The sequence below is a fragment of the Orcinus orca genome, chromosome 14 (genome assembly GCF_937001465.1).
Source record: "Orcinus orca chromosome 14, mOrcOrc1.1, whole genome shotgun sequence".
NCBI lineage: Eukaryota > Metazoa > Chordata > Mammalia > Artiodactyla > Delphinidae > Orcinus > Orcinus orca.
The window spans coordinates 31692530-31706803 of NC_064572.1; the positions used below are offsets into that span (position 1 = coordinate 31692530).

The 14274-nt window shown below is 49.9% G+C and overlaps 1 protein-coding gene across 32 annotated transcripts in view; it reads right to left on the reverse strand.

The window, feature by feature from the left end:
* CAMK2G (calcium/calmodulin dependent protein kinase II gamma) overlaps positions 1 to 14274 on the reverse strand; it is a 54307-nt gene that overhangs the window by 4462 nt on the left and 35571 nt on the right. For 5 of the 32 annotated variants that reach the window (XM_049697362.1, XM_033434097.2, XM_049697360.1 and 2 more), the window contains 6 exons: positions 8717 to 8749; positions 6518 to 6586; positions 5305 to 5349; positions 3784 to 3832; positions 2438 to 2551; positions 347 to 422 (listed from right to left, as the gene is read on the reverse strand). In XM_049697362.1, the coding sequence (XP_049553319.1) occupies positions 347 to 422; positions 2438 to 2551; positions 3784 to 3832; positions 5305 to 5349; positions 6518 to 6586; positions 8717 to 8749 (386 nt within the window). Of the gene's footprint in view, positions 1 to 346; positions 423 to 2437; positions 2552 to 3783; positions 3833 to 5304; positions 5350 to 6517; positions 6587 to 8716; positions 8750 to 14274 lie in introns of those variants that run through there. The other 27 variants (XM_049697363.1, XM_049697366.1, XM_049697369.1 and 24 more) reach the window with 14 other exon arrangements.

Sequence of the window (14274 nt, forward strand, 5' to 3'; positions counted from 1 at the left end):
CAGCCCATCAGTCTTGTACGAGAATTACTCGTCTCTCTTCCCCATCAGTGGTGTCTGTCCCGCAGCAGGTTATCTGTGGGCTGGGCCTGACAACACAGCTGCGATCTTAGAGCCCTGCCTGCCAAGCCACTTAGCTCTGCTCTTTCAGCCCATGGCCCAGACACCACAGGCGGGCTCAATCACTGATGTCTACCTGGAAGGGCTCCCAGGCTAGGGGCCTGGTGTTTAACTCAGACACTGTGTGCAAGGCCCAGCCTTCTCTTTACCCCTGGTCCCAGCTGCTTTTTGGGAAGAGGGAAGGCCTCGAGAGATGACTTGGGTCTCAAGGAAATAAGTCTCTACTCACGTGTAGGCCTCAAAGTCCCCATTGTTGATGGCCTCAATTAGTTGTTCTGTGATCTTAATGATCTCCTGTTTTCGCACTGTGGGGGGAAAAATATAGCAATTTACCCGTGGGAGACTGGGAATCTCCCAAGTGACGGAAAGCCCTCCCCAATCCTTCAGAGAATCCCCTGTGATCTCTCTGACAAAGACATCCCTGTCTTCTCTGTCTTTAAGGCCCTTTGCAGGAAGATGAGCCCACCTTTCTCTCCATTCCCCCTCTGTTGTCCATAGAGCTAACGACACCCCCCCCGCCCCGCACAAAGCCCGCCTTATGATCCTCTGGCCTTTGCCTCCCTCTCCATCAACAACCAGGATGCAGAAAACACTCTTGTCTTTAACAGCTGAGGAGCCTGACACATTGTGAATATTCTGCCCTCAGTCTGTGTATCTGATCCCTAGCAGGTTTAGCCTCTCAAAGAACCATCTCCCGATAGGGCTGTTTCCACCACCCACTTGCTTCTCTCACCTGAAGGGGCTCAGTCAGGTCTCAGTTACCACCTCCCCACCCCCAGCCCTCACTTAGTGGTCCAGAACTTAGCCCTGGGCGACAGCCAGCCTGAGAGCAGAATCTAGCCAGGGATGAGGTCTCCAAAGGATGAACAGAGCCCTGGGATGGATGCTTAATTCTCTTCACCCTGCTCATCTCCTCCACAGGGCTTTTCTGGGATAAAGGATCTTGGAACTACAAACACTCTTTTTTAAATGGAGCCTCTCACCAGTGAGACAGTTCCGTTTACCCTGGACAAGCCTTGGAAAGGCTCTAAATCTCATACCAGCTCTCAAGCCAGGACATGTCCCTCAGGAAAACCAAGACAAGCTTCAGACTGACAGGCAGGCAGAGTTGGTGCCCTCAGAGCGCCCCCAACCCCAATCCCAAGCCAAGGGACTGCTGGTAACATCCTGCTCTCCTAGGCAGCTCACTTACAGGGAGCGCCACTATTAGCAGAGGGTACCGCCAGGGTAAGGGAGGCCTCGTACTGAGCTCGGGCTAACCCTGACCGGAGCCCCAGGCTGGCCCAGGCCACAAGCCTTTCCTCACAGGAGCGAGAGGCTGCAAGACAAATGTGAGCATTAGGACAGCACAGCTAAGGGGCACCACTGGGAGAAGGCAGAGCAGCCAATGGTACAGCCAGGAGGGGGGGCTCTACAGCCACCAGCACCACCATGGGGGCAGCTCTAGGTGCATAAACAGGAGGTGAGGGGAACCACAGAGCTCTATCCACTTTCTAGAGGCAAGCAGGTAGGCACACGCGCGCACACACACACACACACACACCCTCTCCAACCCCACCACACCCATCTGCAGGACCTGACTGGGGCCCTATGGGTGAAGAGGATCGTGTTTAGAAACTCTGAAAGGACAGACAGTAGGAGGGAAAGAAGCAGACAAAGGCATCCTCTACAAAAACACAACTAAAAATATAAATACAAGCTACCATTAACCCAGCAAAGCATCATACCCAGACATTCTACTATCCCATTTATTTTTCGTAATGCTATGAGGTAGGTGCCATTTTATCCCCACTTTACAGATAAGTAAACTGTAGCTCTGGGAGGTTAAGTTACTTCACACATTTTTGAAGGTAGTGTAGCTGGATTTAAACTCAGGCCTGTCTCACCCCAAGCTCTTAATATGATATTACGCTTAGCCTCAAGAAGCACCACATCCCTACATGGTTTCTTGACTATGGCAAATTTCACCCCCCCACCCCATGCCCACTACCCTGGACCTGACTTCTGACTCCACCTTTCTTCCCACTCGGTGCCGAGGCAAGGCCCACTGCACATCCCAGTGGCTTTCTACTCCTTCCCTCCTGCAACAATCTTCCACCCGCTCTTCATGTCTTTGGGCCCCAGTCTCAGGGCCCCTGCCTGGTCTTAACAGCACCTCCAATCAGCTCCCACACCCAGCAGAGGCTGAGCTCCTGAGGCTGACCAAACGGACAGCTGGGCTGGGCTGACAGCTCTGGGGAGGGGCTGGGGGGGGAATCCCCGAGGGGCTTCAGGACAAGCCAGGGAGACGGAAGCCAGAATGTGCCTCCCTCACACTTACTGGCTGAGGAGCAGAGAGAAGGCTGGGGCTGCATGCCTGCAGAGGGGGCTGTTCTGTCCCGGGAGCTCCGTCCTTCAGGCACCGAGCTGCCATTCCCAGTGCGGAGCGGGGCAGCTAGCCAGCCAGGGCAGGGCAGGGCAGGGCAAGGCAGAGCAGCCAAAACAAACAGAACAAGGCAGGTGAGCGAGCAAGCCGGACAGGACCCGAGCCCGTGGCACTGAGAGCCGGGGCAAGGCGATGCCTCGGGCTGCTGTGGACGCTGGACCACGTCCCACGCCGCCGCCTCTGCCACAGAGGCCTCCCAGCTGAGAGCCCCAGGAAGGGGCACAGACCTGGGTTTGTGGCTTCCAGAGGAGCCTGCGAACAGCCTGTACAAGTCCTGGGGAAGATGTTCTAGGGGGCAAGGCTACAAGGTCAAGAGTCCAGCAGTGAAGGAGCCGCTTACCCTGCCAGCATCGCCAGAAGTGAACTGATCTGACCTCAATCCCAGCAGCCCTGGAAGCACTGTTCTTTACTGCCTTATACGTTTATGCTTTCTTTTTTCTTTTCCTTTTCCTTTTTTTTTTTTTGGTATTACCAGAGATTTGTTGCTCCCTTATCGCCGCTGGGCATGCTCTCTCAGCTCTGTCCTGTAACGTTCCTCCAACTTTTCTGAGGACCTGGCCTAAGGTCACTTACTGAAGGCAAAGGGAGCAATTCCAGGAGGCCAAACCAAAGAGCAGGACAGAGATTCCCAGCAGCCTGGCCTGCCATGCCTTCCCACACCCCCTGACACTCTGGCCAGGCCCAAACTTAAGCTGGTGGTCTGCACAGGACCACTGGGACAGGGCCAAATGTGGTTCTGACTCCGTCACTCATACCAAAGCTTTGTGATAAGAGTGACCAACCCACCCCGACGTGTCCAGGACTGTCCTAGTTTTAAAACCAAAAGTTCCACATCCTGGAAATCACTTCAGTCCTGGGGAAATTGGGATGACTGGTCACCCTACTAATGGCTCATGACATCTATAGGCTGCTTCTGCAGGGACTCAAGATGTCCCTGTTCTGGGATATCACATCGCAGCAGCAACAGGAACAGTTCTCTGAGCCCTGGGCCTCAGGAACAGCCCTCGTTTAGCTATCCTAGACTTGGGGGTCAAAGAAGAGAAGCCACTTGCCCAGCCCAGCAACAAGAGACAGGGCCTCATATCTTGGCCCATGGAAAGTAGCTTTTATGCCAAACTTTCTCCTGGCATATAAGGAGCCACCAATCTCAGTTCTGGGGGCAGACAAGGCAGGTGCCCCACTGGAGCCTAGGTACCTGGGACACTGCTGGGGCCCCTTCCCCACCAAGGGCTAGCACCTACCTTTGAGGTCCTCATCTTCTGTGGTAGTGTTGCAGCTCTCTGTGGAGCCCTGCAGGCCAAAAAGAACAAGTTTCTATAAATGAGGCCCTTGGAAACCAGAGGAGCCAAGCAGAACAAAAGCAAGAGCATGTGCTCCTACGGGAGCTGCAAGGAGGAATCAGAAGGCTCTATTTCCACCCTTGCCATCTGACTCCTATGAAACTCTGGATTCCCAAACACCATCCTGAGTCTTCCCCAAGTCAGTAAATGTACCACTTATCCAGTTGTTCAGGCTAAAACCTAGAGTCATCTTCTAGGTTTGATTTTTATGCTGATTCTTTTCTTTCTCTCTTTCCCTCATATCTCAATTATCTAATCTAAAACCAAATCTGTCAGTTCTACCTCCAAAATAAATTACGTGTCTTACCTCTTCTCCTCAAATGCACAGCTACAACCTCAGCCCAAGATGCCAACATCTGGCACCTGAAATACACAATAGCTGCCTGGTCTCCCTGCTTCCACACTTGCTTCCTCCCTAAAGTTCTTGCCCATAACACAGCCAGAGTGTAAATCAGATGCCATTACTCCCCTGCTAAGAGCCTCCAACAGCTTCTTATTGCTGCTGGAAAAAAAATGCAAACTCCTATCAAGTCCTACAGAGCAGGTCCTGTCTGCTCCTCCAGCTTCACCACCCTCCTGCTACTCTCTCCCTTGCTCACCACACCCTTAGCTCTGATTTCTTCTGTCCTGTATATGTGCCAAGCCCCTGCCCTTGCATTCCCTCTGTCCAGGGCACTCTGCCTCAGAGTCTGCCTGGTTGTCTCCTTCCAGTCTTTTAGTTTTTAGCTCAAATATCACCTCCTGAGGGAGGCCCTTCCCCGACCACTTAATTAAAGGCCCTGTTCATTATCTATTTACTTTGCATCATTTCTTCATAGCACTTATCACTACTGGATTTTATCTTATTTATTTGGTTTTCGGTTTATTATCTGCCTCCCCTACACCTGTGGAGAGGGATTTCGTCTCGTCAGCTCTGTAAACCAGAGCCGTGGATGGTTTTGGGCTCAATAAGTATTTACTAAGGGTAGTGAAAATACGGAGACAAGGTTATTGAGGGCATAAAGGAGTGAGGCAATGGGGAATGACTGCTCTAGGGTCTGACTGCCTCTGTTTTTCTAGCTAATGTTTACTCTCATTTAAACATCACATGGAAGAAGATTCTACTTTTATTATCCCCATTTTACAGATAAGGAAACTGAGGTGCAGCCTGGGAGAGTGACTGGTCCAGGGGTCCAGGGCCAGGATGCAAACTCAGGCCTGTCTGGCTCTAGAGCCTGAGCTCAGCATCACTACGGTATGATGCCCTCCCTGGCAACAGAGTGATAAACAGGCATGTGCTACCCCCAGCCTAGACTCTGCAAATACCTTGGCCTTGAGGTGCAGCCTGTAGGCTGCCATCTGCAGGACGCTTAAACCCTGTGACCCAGCCCACCTGTTTCCTGCTGACCTGGAAAGCAGGAGACTGGTTCGGGAGCCACTTACCTTGATCCCATCTGTAGCGTTGTGGACCACAGTGGTTTGTGGCTCCTGTGAGGGAAGATGAAAATTACCCTCCTGACCTGGGGACAGACCTACAGCTCTTCCCTAAGGGACCCCACCCCTACCCCAGCACCCTCATACATTGACCCTATGATGACCACTGAGGTCCGCTCGCCAGCCATGCTCACAAGACAAAATATCCTGGCTCAACTGGGTCCCAGGCAGCTGGAAGCCCCAGATTTAGGGGACAGCACTGGCTGGTAAGGAGGAGAGGCCTGGCACTTAATGGAAGCAGGTACTGGGGAAGCCGAGGACAAGGGCCCCTGTTCCCGAACCCTGCTCAATCTGAGTGTCCTTTCTCCCACGGGACAAGTACACTGGAGGAGCTGTAGGCTTGAGGGCACAGGCTGGGCCCTGACAACAGTGTTCATCAAGGGGAGTGCAGGAGGCAGGGATGCTGGGAGAGTGGACTAAGGTCTCCCAGAAAGACCCAGGATGGCCCTCAGCAAGCTGAGCCCAGAGGGCCACCTGCTTCACCCACCCTGTGCCTCTCCCAGAGTTCCTGTCCCTACAGCCCCACAGCAGGCAGCTCCAGAGGCCACAGGAAGTAGGAGGAGGGGCAGCACAAGTCCCCCTCCCTCTCTCCCAGACACCCCCTGCTAACTCTGGTTAGTCACCAGCAGAGGGAGCTCTGAGAGCACACAGTGCCCCTGGCTGAGCCCCGACAGAACTCGGACAGCATGGGGGCTCTCCAGGAACCCAGACACCTCAGCACCATCCAGAGGTGGGGGACCCCAGCCCCCCTTCCTATTCATTGCTTTGCAAAGGAGAGGCTGAGGCAGATTTTACAAGGAGGCCTCCAAGAACTGATGTACAGATCCCAAGAAAGCTCCTACCCTCTCCTTTTATAAGCAACTCACCTTCCCGGCCCCTGCAGCAGACCCACTGAGGGCCCAGCCTGGGGCTGGGAGGCTTAGCTGAGAGCCCTGATCACTCTCCTCCCGCCAAGAGCAAAGAAGCAGGAGCAGCAGTTCTGCCATGCAGGAAGGAACACGGCCAAGCACGACAGTGAGGGGGAAGGGGCCTATGGGGCAGTGCGCAAAGCAGCCTGCTCTATAGGGATGAGAAAGGAAAAGGGCCAAGGAGGCCTGGGAGGAAGCGGGAAGGAGGGGAGGCAGCCAGGGGCAGGGGCGGAGAAGCGGTAGTCAGGAGGTACCATGGCCGTCTGCAAGGGCGCGGGCTCTTGGGCTGGGCTTACGAGACTGTTTTTGTTGTTGCTCTGTGGCTGAGACAAGAAAACAGATGGTTTAGTTCCTCTAGAGTCACCAAAGCCGCCTGACTCCCAGACCTCCCTTGCACCGCCGGCCTGGCCCGGAGGAGCTAGGCCTGAGGTGGCCTCCATAACACTACGGGATGGGAGCAACGGTTGGAGAGATGATCAGAGGAGATTATTTGGAGGGACCCAGAGACCTAGCCCAGGAGGCATCCTCGAGGTGGGATGAGCCCGAAGACTTGTTTTAAAGCATCTCTCCAGAAATCTTTGCTGATGCCAGGTGCCATGTCACTGAACAATTATACTTCACACCCAAAGAAATTCAGGATCTTCTCACTTTATAGGGGGAAAGGAGTGTGGTTTATAAGAAAGCAGAGCAAAATTCAGAAACTCTGTGTCCCCTAACTGTGGGCAGTCCCCTGCTGCCCTTTCAACCTGCCACCTGCATTTCCTTCCCCTTACAACACCAGACTGAAGCCTGATCTGAAAAGAAGAGGAACAAGGAGAGGAAGAAAACCTGGCCTAGGAGATGGTGTCCAGAGAGGAAAGGGGCGGAATTTGGATACAAAATGCATCCACTGACCCTAGGGAGTAGAGACAGGGCTGTGCTGTTGGCCTTTCTGCCTGATCAATCTTCGACCTGGTCAGCTGGGAATGAGGGCAGAGCTCCAAGGAGTAGCAGGTGAATCCAGAACCCAGTCCCCAGGAAAGAGTAGGTTGCCCAGCATGCCAACATTCCCAACAGCAGACCACTGGGATATCTCCTTGCCTTTCAAAATATTACACTGAGTGGCACAGCAAGGGAGGGTGGGGGGAGGATAACGAGGAAGGAAGGAGGCCGATCTCCAGGGCAGGGAGTCCTATTGATGCTCTCTGCCTCTTACAATCCCCTAACCAATACACTCAGTCTCACTGGGAGTGCCTGTGGAGTCGGTGGCCACTGAGGAGCAGCCTGATGCCTGCAAATTCTTCAACAAGCAGAGAGACAAATGTACAGCTACCATCTCTGTGCAGGGCGCAAATGAGGGCACACTGGCAGCTAGGATGTGCTTCTTCTCTCCTAAAACACATACAGAAAGCCATCCAGACTGTCCTACTTCTTCTTGCCTGGAGGCCTCTTTTATGGCCCCTTGGACCAGACCTGAAGCCGTAACTTGCTATCAATGGTTGAGATGTCCCCAAACCCAGGGCTAGGCATGGAACCTCAAGCCAGGCACCTAAGTGCTATCAGACTCCGCTGAATTCTGCAGGCTGGAGAAGGGGGGCCCCAGGAGTAGAAAGGATGTGGATCTAATTTCACATCAACTCTGCTCTCTTCCATATTCCCCCAGAAAAGAGCAGACCCCTCCTAGCTCAGCTGCTGATATGGACCTGTTTGGGGCTGATTGGACAAAGCTATTCTATTTGCAAAGCCCAGCTGAGACAGGGGGCAAGGGGGCAAGGACTGCAGGGTGTCCGTAAAAACTGCCATATCTGCAGAGGGCTGGGATGGCACCCAGGTGGCCCCACTTCTGGCTTTAATAGATGGTTTCATAAGGATTCAGGCTGCTGTGTTCCCCTGGGTGTCCTGTGTCCTATGAGAAAGAATATGCGCTCTCTGCAGCCTTTCAGCTGTTGCTCCTGCGGGCAGGGTGGGAAGGACGAAACACCAGACACAGCGTGCTAATGGGCACTTGCACAGGGGAAAAGGCCAGGAGAGTGAGGCTCAGAGCTGAGAGCCTACAACCGGCTCCTCCGCACACCACACAGAAGTCCGCTGGCTGACAGTCTGTAGGAAACGGCTGCTTGTGCCCGGTGAGCAGGGTCTCTCCTCCTGAGCGACCGTGAGTGAGGGTCTCCCCTTGTGCTTGCCACCTGGCCCCGAATCCCTACCAGCTTCACATCCTGCCCTGGGCTGCTGGGGGCAGTCCAAGTGCTGCAGCAGGGAATGCCATACCACACATTCCAGTGCCCGTTTCTTAGGCCGCTGGGCCACCTCGGGCAATGGCTCCCGCCTGGCAGGACAGGCCACACCTGCCCGCACAGCACAGACATGCAGTGAGGATGAGTGAAGCACACGCACATGGCAGAATGGGTTTGCGTGGCTGGCAGGCGGGCGCAGGCAGCATGGAGCGGGCGGATGGGTGGGCAGGCAAGGCTCACCATTAGGTGCACGCTGGAACTCGACTTCCTTTTCTGGACACACCACAGCAAAAGGGAAAGAGAAGGGGAAAGAGGAGGTAAGAAGAGAAGCACAGAGACGCTGCAGGTTAGTGCACCAGCATGGGCTCTGCCTCAGGAGAAAAGAGCAGAAGGAGGAGACCTGGAGTCCAGCACCAGAAGGGTTAAAACAGCATCTAGACAGACAGGCACACACACCCCTCCAGACCCTGGGAGAGGAAGAACTCCTCTGCTGTCAGGTTCATAAACACAGATTGAGGATATTCTGAGGTGTCTCAGATTTGCTCAGAGAAACCTCTTAAAAGGAGATTAAATCACAAGTCTATGAGAGTAAGTAACATTTTGCTGCAAATTTATAAGTTTGGGCTTATCTAGCTCACCTACAGGATTATTTATTTTCTTTCATTACTAGGTCTGCCTGAAATTCGAGTGAGCAGCTATCAGGTAAAGAGCAAAAGCTACTCTAGGTCATCCTGAGCTTTAACAACATTTGACTTCTGAACCTACACTTTTTTTCACTGGACTCCCAAAACTCCTTTTCAGAGAAAGATGTTGAACTTTTGAAAATCATCTGACAAATATTAAATTTTGGCATTCATTTCTTTGTTGGTATGGCCATGCTCATTTATAAGATTTCAATGTTTTATTGCATTTTGTAATTAGGGGGCAATGGAAAAGCAGGCGTGCTGGTGATTAAAAGTGCAGTGATCTTATGGACACAAAGATGTAAACCACGGGGAATGCTGAAAGCAGGGATGCCTTAGTCTCAATTAGAAGCTCAAACGCTTTATGTTCAGACATGAAACAAGAGCAGAAAAATAAAGACCACACGGAACACTGAAAATATATCTTGGAAGACTGTGTCTAAAAGGTGAAAGGTAATTGAGGATTTTATCATTAGCTCGCTGGGAGATAGAAGTCCCCTAGGAACATGTCTGTGTGTCTTTACTCGCATATTCATCTAACGATAGCCAACAAATGCTTACTGAGGGCTATTCTAGGCATACTGAACACAGATAAATGTTCCTGCCCTCAAGAAGCTGACACTCTACTTGAGAAGACATTTTTGAGAATGTATTCTATTCAAAAGAAGGGGACTACAAGTATTTAAAAGAATGGTCCACAATTTAGAAATAGGTCTAAAGAAAAAGAAAGCCTAAATATAATAAGGCCTCTTGCTTTAGCCTTTTTTTTAAAAAAATAAATTTATTTATTTATTTTTGGCTGTGTTGGGCCTTTGTTGCTATGCGCGGGCTTTCTCTAGGTGCGTCGAGCGGGGGCTGCTTTTTGTTGCGGCGCGGGCTTCTCATTGTGGTGGCTTCTGTTGCTGAGGAGCACAGGCTCTAGGCGTGCGGACTTCAGTAGTTGTGGCACGCGGGCTCAGTAGTTGTTGCTCACGGGCTCTAGAGCGCAGGCTCAGTAGTTGTGGCGCACGGGCTTAGTTGCTCCGCGGCATGTGGGATCTTCCTGGACCAGGGCTCGAACCCGTGTCCCCTGCATTGGCAGGTGGATTCTTAACCACTGTGCCACCAGGGAAGTCCTAGCCTTTCATATATACCCACATATGAGATTTTACTTCCAAATTATCCAAAAAAAGGGAGTTGCTTTACATTCATATATATACTTCTCCCTTTATCCAACCAGAGTGGTAACACTTTGAAGGAAGGTCCTATCTTATTTGTCTTGGTAATCTCCATGGTTCCTAGCAAAATGTCTAAAAGTCAGCATACGATCAACAAATGTTTGCCAAGTTCAACTGGGTTTGTTGACTCTAGTTTTTCCCCAGGCTGAAGCAGAGCACAGGTTTCTAACTTGCCTGGAATTACAGCACTGAAAACTCTGCAGGGGCACAGACCAGGGCCAGTCTTGGAGTCAAAAGGCCATGCAGGTTGCTTTCACCCAGACCTTGCCTTAGGCAGGGTACTTTCTGCTGTCTGCTTCAACTAATGGGGAGTAAGTTCCCAACTTGCTCCCAGCTGCCTCTCTTACTTAAACTGCCCTGCATGAAAACTTGAGATAATCCTTTCTACTCATGGGTTAGTTTCTACCAGGTGAGCAGGCTTCTTTCAATTTCTTTCTCCATCCCTTCAGGGTTTTGCCCTCAGCCATGCATAGCTGGCCTCCTCCTCTGGCAGCCTGCAGCACTGTTTAATTACCAGATCATTTTAAACAACCATACTTCACTTATGTTTAAAAATTAAATATTAAAAATTTTAAACCAGAAAAAGGTTCAAGCCTCCTTTCCACACTTAAACAAATATTCAAACAGTACTTAAGGAAAATAATAGCATCTCTCTCTTCCTTTTCTTTTTCCTCCCTTCCTCCCTCCCTTCCTTCTTTCCTTTCTTCCTTCTTTTCCTTATTTCTCTCTCCTTTTCTTTGCTTCCTTGCTCTTTCTTTTAAGATTGGATGGTCATTCTGTCCTGGGACTAGTGGAATGCACAAGTTGTCCTCAATTAGGGGCCCCTCAAGTCTTGTCCTCTTAAGTGGCTCTCACTCCTCCATAGACCCTGGGTCACTGGCATCTTCAAAGAAACCTAGCCAGAACCTGAAGTCCCCAAATTCAACTGCACAAGGTAGACTCACTGCTCAAACCAATGCTACTATCCGAGCATCTGTGAAAGCTTCTGAACAGCAAGAAAGAAATCTCCCTATGGACTTTAAGCAGCAGAAACTGGGGAGGGGGTGTGGTGGGCTGGGAAAGGAGGATGGGGTCTAAAAGAAAGATCCAGGATGTGACAGATCAGGATCTTCTGAGAGGCCTCACAGGCCTCCCTCATAACACAGGTTATCACCTTGACTTTCAAGAAGGCCCAGAAAAGCAAAACCCCGCATACCTTGCCTTGTCTTTTCCTTCCTTCCCCTTTTGCAGTACTTTCATCCAACCACGCTGTTCATTATTATATACTTGTTCCTGATTATAAAAGGACTGCAGCCACATTACAAGCAATTTGGAAAAGAGAAAAGAGGGGAAAAAAACACCCATAATCCTATCACTGTTACCAGTCTTTTGTGTATGCAATTTAAACATATCGTTGTAAGCTCTATACAAGTTTATGCCTTACTTTCTTTTAATGTCTTACTTAAAAAATAAATAGTATCTTAATTTTTATTCTGATTATCAAAGTAATACACGGTCTAGGTGAAAAATGTAGAAAATACAGAAAAATGTATGAAATAAAAGTTTCCCAAATTCCCATCACCCAGTGAAGTTACTATTAACACTTCAGTGGGTTTTCTCCCAGTTCTTTTTCTATTCACATATCATACACTGAATATAATCTAGAAGTACTTTTTTTTTTTTTTTTTGCGGTACGCGGGCCTCTCACTGCTGTGGCCTCTCCCGTTGCGGAGCACAGGCTCTGGACGCGCAGGCTCAGTGGCCATGGCTCACGGGCCCAGCCGCCCCGTGGCATGTGGGATCTTCCCGGACAGCGGCACGAACCCGCGTCCCCTGCATAGGCAGGCGGACACTCAACCACTGCGCCACCAGGGAAGCCCAGTACTTTTTTTTAAACAAAATTTAGACAGTACTGTATGTACTGCTTTATATCCCACTTTTTCCACTTGAAACATTTCTGTCATTATATAGTCATAAAAATTAATAACTTTGTAATGGTCGATTAGATTTCCCATAATTATTTAGTCATTATCCTTTGGGCTTTTGATGTTTCCCATCTTCTCATGGTTATAAGTAATGTCATGTTGAACATCTTTCTGCTTTCAGTTTTTCCATATTTTGAGGGATTCCTTTAGGACAAATTCCCAGAAGTAGAACTAAAAGGTAAAACAGGAACATCTTTGTGTATTTTGACACACAGGCTGCTTTAGGAGGGGTCATTCCGACGTTCACAACCATCACGAACTTAAGAGTCAAGAGATGGCACCTCGTTTCCACCTGCCTCTCTCTGATACCAGTGAGGCTAAACATCCACATTTGTTAACTCATTCTACTTCCTCTTTTCAGATTGTCAGTTCATCTTCTTTGACCATTTATCTGCTGGATTTTAGGGGGTATTCTTATTTATTAGAGAAAGCTCTTTTGTATAAAAATATTAACTCATCCCATCACATCTGCTATGAATATTTTCTCCAACCTGTCTCTTGTTGGCCTTTGAATTTTGGTTGGTCATGCCCTTCTTAAACTCTTGCATCTTAGCTTCTGTTCCCACCTCTATATTCAGTCTTTTCTCAAGCATAAAACTCATTTACGGAGTACCTAATCAGGGTCAGAACCTGGGCTAGGTTCCCCGCATATGTTCTCATTTAAAGCAATTTAACTACCAATTCTGGTTGCCTAGCCTGTATCCTTCTCAGCATTCCTGTAAGGGCTGGCATTGCTGCACACCTCTGTTCTTCCTCCACCGCTTTCTCCATTTCCTTTGCTAATTCCTCTTCTTCCAGCTCCTTAGTAACAGATAACCCTGAAATTCTGCCTTTCCTGGACTCTTCAACATTTGTGTGCTTTGGATTCATATGGAGGAATGGGAGTGTTATTAAAATTCAGATTCTGCCTCCCGCCCAAGGCTTCCTGAATCTGAATTCCAGGCTGGACCCTGGAATCTGTGTATTTTAACTAGCTCCTTAGGCAAGTCTTACGTGGTTGTGCCTGAGGCCAGTATCTACAAAGTTTTGCCAGAAACCTACTCCTTAATGACACCTTTAACCCGTCCTCTCACCATCTCAGCTGTCACTGCTTCATTTCAGGTCCTGTTTTGTGCAATCACTCTCTACTTCCGTCATACAAAAGCTAATGGAGTTCCCAGAATCATCGTGCTGTTTCAAACTTGTGTATTCCCTTTGCCTGGAATGTCCTCTCCTCTCTGCTCCCCTCCTTAACTTGGCAAAATCCAACTAGTCCTTCAAACTCAGTTCCTCGGCCATCTCCTTTGGGAAAATTTGCTGTTCTGGCTCAGGTGCTCGTCCCTCTGCTCCTCCAGCGCCTGCCTGGCACGTACCTCCCTCAGTGGACACGAGATTCACTCACGTGAGTGTCCCTCTGCACACCTCCCTGGGCTACACCAGGTATCTCCCAGCACCTTTGAAGACCTCTCTGCCCAGATCTTCACTTGTCTCTCAGTCTCAGTGTGGTCAAAACAAAACTTCTCTTCTCACCAAAACATTCCTTCACGACTACTCACATTTCTAGCAAAGATACCACCATTTCTTTCAATATTCAAGACACTTTGCCATTACCTTTGATGGACCCTTTTTAAATCTCCCATATCTAATCGGAACTTCCTTTGCCATACCTCTCATCAGAGCTAATGGGTGCCCAGCACCCATGGGTAGAGCTGGACCAATGACCTACAGGCAGCACCTATTCCAAGTGGTTGGTCTGTGCTCCTCTGGTGGTCATTTTGAATACTAACCCTTTCTATTTCTCATCATCTTTTCTTCACCCTACACCCAGACTATAATAAATCCTAGTTGATACCTGGGTGTCCTGTGTCTCATGAGAAAGAATATGCGCTCCCTACAGCCTTTCAGCTGTTCCTACCCTCCTCTATTCACCCTTACACGCTTAGCCAAGTCTTTCG